At 52.1% G+C, this 3,199-nt stretch overlaps 1 protein-coding gene across 2 annotated transcripts in view; it reads right to left on the bottom strand.

The window, feature by feature from the left end:
• Nucleotides 1-3,199, bottom strand: part of SHISA5 (shisa family member 5) — a 21,098-nt gene that overhangs the window by 3,129 nt on the left and 14,770 nt on the right. Inside the window, exon 1 of one of the 2 annotated variants that reach the window (XM_011980986.1) lies at nt 1,615-1,936. The exons of the other annotated variant lie outside the window; for it this stretch is intronic. Coding sequence (XP_011836376.1) covers nt 1,615-1,619 — 5 coding nt within the window. The 5' untranslated portion in view covers nt 1,620-1,936. Of the gene's footprint in view, nt 1-1,614; nt 1,937-3,199 lie in introns of those variants that run through there. 2 annotated transcript variants of the gene reach the window in all.

Genomic DNA, 3,199 nt, shown 5'->3' with positions numbered 1-3,199 from the left:
CGAGGTCAGGAGATTGAGACCATCCTGGCTAACACGGTGAAACCCCGTCTCTACTAAAAAATACAAAAAACTAGCCAGGCGACGTGGTGGGTGCCTGTAGTCCTAGCTACTCAGGAGGCTGAGGCAGGAGAATGGCGTAAACCCGGGAGGCGGAGCTTGCAGTGAGCTGAGATCCGGCCACTGTACTCCAGCCCGGGCGACAGAGACTCGTCTCAAAAAATAAATAAATAAATAAAAAACAGCTGGGCGCGGTGGCTCACACCTATAATCCCAGCACTTTGGGAGGCCGAGGCAGGCGGAACACCTGAGATCTGGAGTTCAAGAAAGTACAAAAAAAATTAGCCGGGCATGATGGCGGGTGCTTGCAATCCCAGCTACTTGGGAGGCTTATGCAGGAGAATCTCTTGAACCCAGGGAGGCAGAGATTGCAGTAGGCCGAGATCACACCATTGCACTCCAGCCTAGGCAACAAAAGCGAAACTCCGTCTCAAAAAAGTAAATAAATAAAAAATAAAAATAAAAACTGGCCAGGTGCGGTGGTTCACGCCCTTGATCCCAACACTTTGAGAGGCCGAGGTGGGCATATCGCTCGAGGTCAGGAGTTCTAGACTACCCTGGCCAACACGGTGAAACCCTGACTCTACTAAAAACACAAAAATTAGCCGGGCGTAGTGGCACAAGACTGTAGTCCCAGCTACTCAGGAGGCTGAGGCAGGAGAATCGCTTGAACCCAGGAGGTGGAGGTTGCAGTGAGCTAAGATGGCGCCACTGCACTCCAGCGTGAGTGACAGAGGGAGACTCCATCTCAAAAAATTAAAAAATAAAATAAATAGGCCAGGAGCAGTGGTTCACGCCTGTAATCCTAACACTTTGGGAGGCCAAAGCAGTCGCCTGGGGTCAGGAATTTGAGACCAGCCTGGGCAACATAGTGAAACCCCATCTCTACTAAAATACAAAAAAAAAAAAGAATTAGCCGGGGTGGTGGCACGTGCCTGTAGTTCCAGCTACTCTGGAGGCTGAGGCAGGAGAATCACGTGAACCCACGAGGCAGAGGTTGCAGTGATCTGAGATCGCGCCACTGCACTCCAGCCTGGGTGACAGAGCGAGACTCCATGTCCAAAAAAATAAAAAATAGTAAGTTTCTAAAAAGGTGTCAGCCATGCCCAACCCAAGCTTTATTCTAACAAAAGGCAAATGCTTGGTAACTGCATCAAACGCATTCAAAAACTCCAGAGTTGTAGGGCATCCCCTCAGCCTCTGCCCCACAGAGGCCCAAGGAGGGTGTGGGTTCCCCCCTTCCCCGCCCTGGGGCTGCACAACTTCAGCAGGGCCCCACAACACAGCCAGGGACAGAGTTAAAGACTCCGGGCTCAAAAGCACCCCTCAGGACTCTCAAAGCAGGAGCCATCAGCCCCAGGCCGTCCAGGACAAGGCCCTAAGACAGGACCAGCAGACTATAGGTGTCTTCCTGCCCAACCAGAGGCAGGAATGGAGAAACGCACACACATTCACACGCCATCAATGACACGCGACCGCAAGGCCGTTATCATCCCTCCAGAGCTCTCTCAGTGTCTTCTCTCTCACACACACACGCAGCATGGGGCCCAAGCTCACCCCATATTAGCCTCTGCCTTCACCCAGAGGCCTCCTGTACCCCTCGGCTTCCCCTCTTCCCATCGTGGGCCACTCAGTTTCAACTTCCTCCCCTTTTGGGGAAAAGGAAAGCAAATCTCCTCCAGATGACGTCGGCCACAGGAAGCACAGACGCGAGGCCCCGTTCCACCCTCTTAAAGACACAGGATGGCCCCACGCAGTAGCGGGCTAGCAGCCAAGGAGCCAAGGGGTGGGGGCCAGAGAGGAGGGGAAGCAGAGGTGCCCCAGCTGCCTCCCAGAGCTGCCTCTCTGAGCGGAGCCTGCGGGGCCTGGCCTCGGAATGCAGCCTGGCCACTAGGGAGTCCAAGAGCCACCCCAGCCTCTGTGGGCCCCAACCACACTCTAACTCAGCAGCACCCCCACCCCCACTTCCACCAAACCCACCGGCCCTGTTCCACCAGCCTCCAGGAGGAGCTTCTGCATCCATCTAGGTCTAGAGGGCGACCCTGGGGCCCTGGCTGACACACCACAGCGAGCAAAGTCCAGCCTATCCCTTCAGCTCCTCCTCTCCCACCAGCACTCTCTCCAGTCTGTCTCCCCTGTTCTCCGGCCACCCTGCAGGGTCCATCATGTCACCCCCTACTCCAACGCCAGCTATGGCTCCTGTAGCTCTTGGGATTACAAAGGAATTTGCTTTATAATTACATGTTAAATAGAGTGTGTGTATCTGTGCTTTCCTGTATATGTATTATAGTTGACGATAAAAGAAGAAAAGAGGCCACGTGCTGTGGCTCACACCTGTAATCTCGGTACTTTGGGAGGCCGAGGCTTTTGGGAAGCTTGAGCCCAGGAGTTCGAGACCAGCCTGGGCAACATGGCAAAACTCCGTCTTTACCTATCAAAAAAATCAAAAATTAGCCAGGCATGGTGGCACGCACCTGTAATCCCAGCTACTCGGGAAGCTTGCCCCTGCCTGGGAGACTGAGTCAGAATCTGTCAAAAAAAAAAAAAAAGAAGAAGAAGAAGAAGATTTATCTCACCAGACACTGAAACTTATAATAAAGGAAATTTTTTTTTTTTTGAGGTGGGGTCTCACTTTGTTACCCAGGCTGGAGTGCAGTGGCACAATCACAGCTCACTGCAGCCTCAAACTCCCAGGCTCAAGTGATCCTTCCACCTCAGTCCCCCAAGTAGCTGGAACCACAGGCACGCACCACCACACTCGGCTATTTTTTTTATTTTTTGTAGAGACAGGGTCTCACTGTGTTGCCCAGGCTAGATTTTAATATTTAATTAAAATTTTATTTTATTATTTTATTTATTTATTTTTTTGAGACAGAGTCTTTCTCTGTCATAGGGCTGGAGTGCAGTGGTGTGATCTCAGCTCACTGCAACCTCCACCTCCCAGGTTTCAAGTGATTCTCATGCCTCAGCCTCCAGAGAAACTGGAACTACAGGTGTACGCCACCACACCTGGCTAATTTGTGTATTTTTAGTAGAGATGGGGCTTTACCATATTGGCCAGGCTGGTCTCGAACTCCTGACCTCAGGTGATCTGCCCACCTTGGCCTCCCAAAGTGCTGGGATTACAGGCATGAGCCACCGT

This window comes from Mandrillus leucophaeus, unplaced genomic scaffold (genome assembly GCF_000951045.1).
Source record: "Mandrillus leucophaeus isolate KB7577 unplaced genomic scaffold, Mleu.le_1.0 Scaffold22, whole genome shotgun sequence".
NCBI lineage: Eukaryota > Metazoa > Chordata > Mammalia > Primates > Cercopithecidae > Mandrillus > Mandrillus leucophaeus.
Note: the sequence above shows the minus strand (reverse complement) of the source record. Positions and strands in the feature narration are given on the sequence as shown.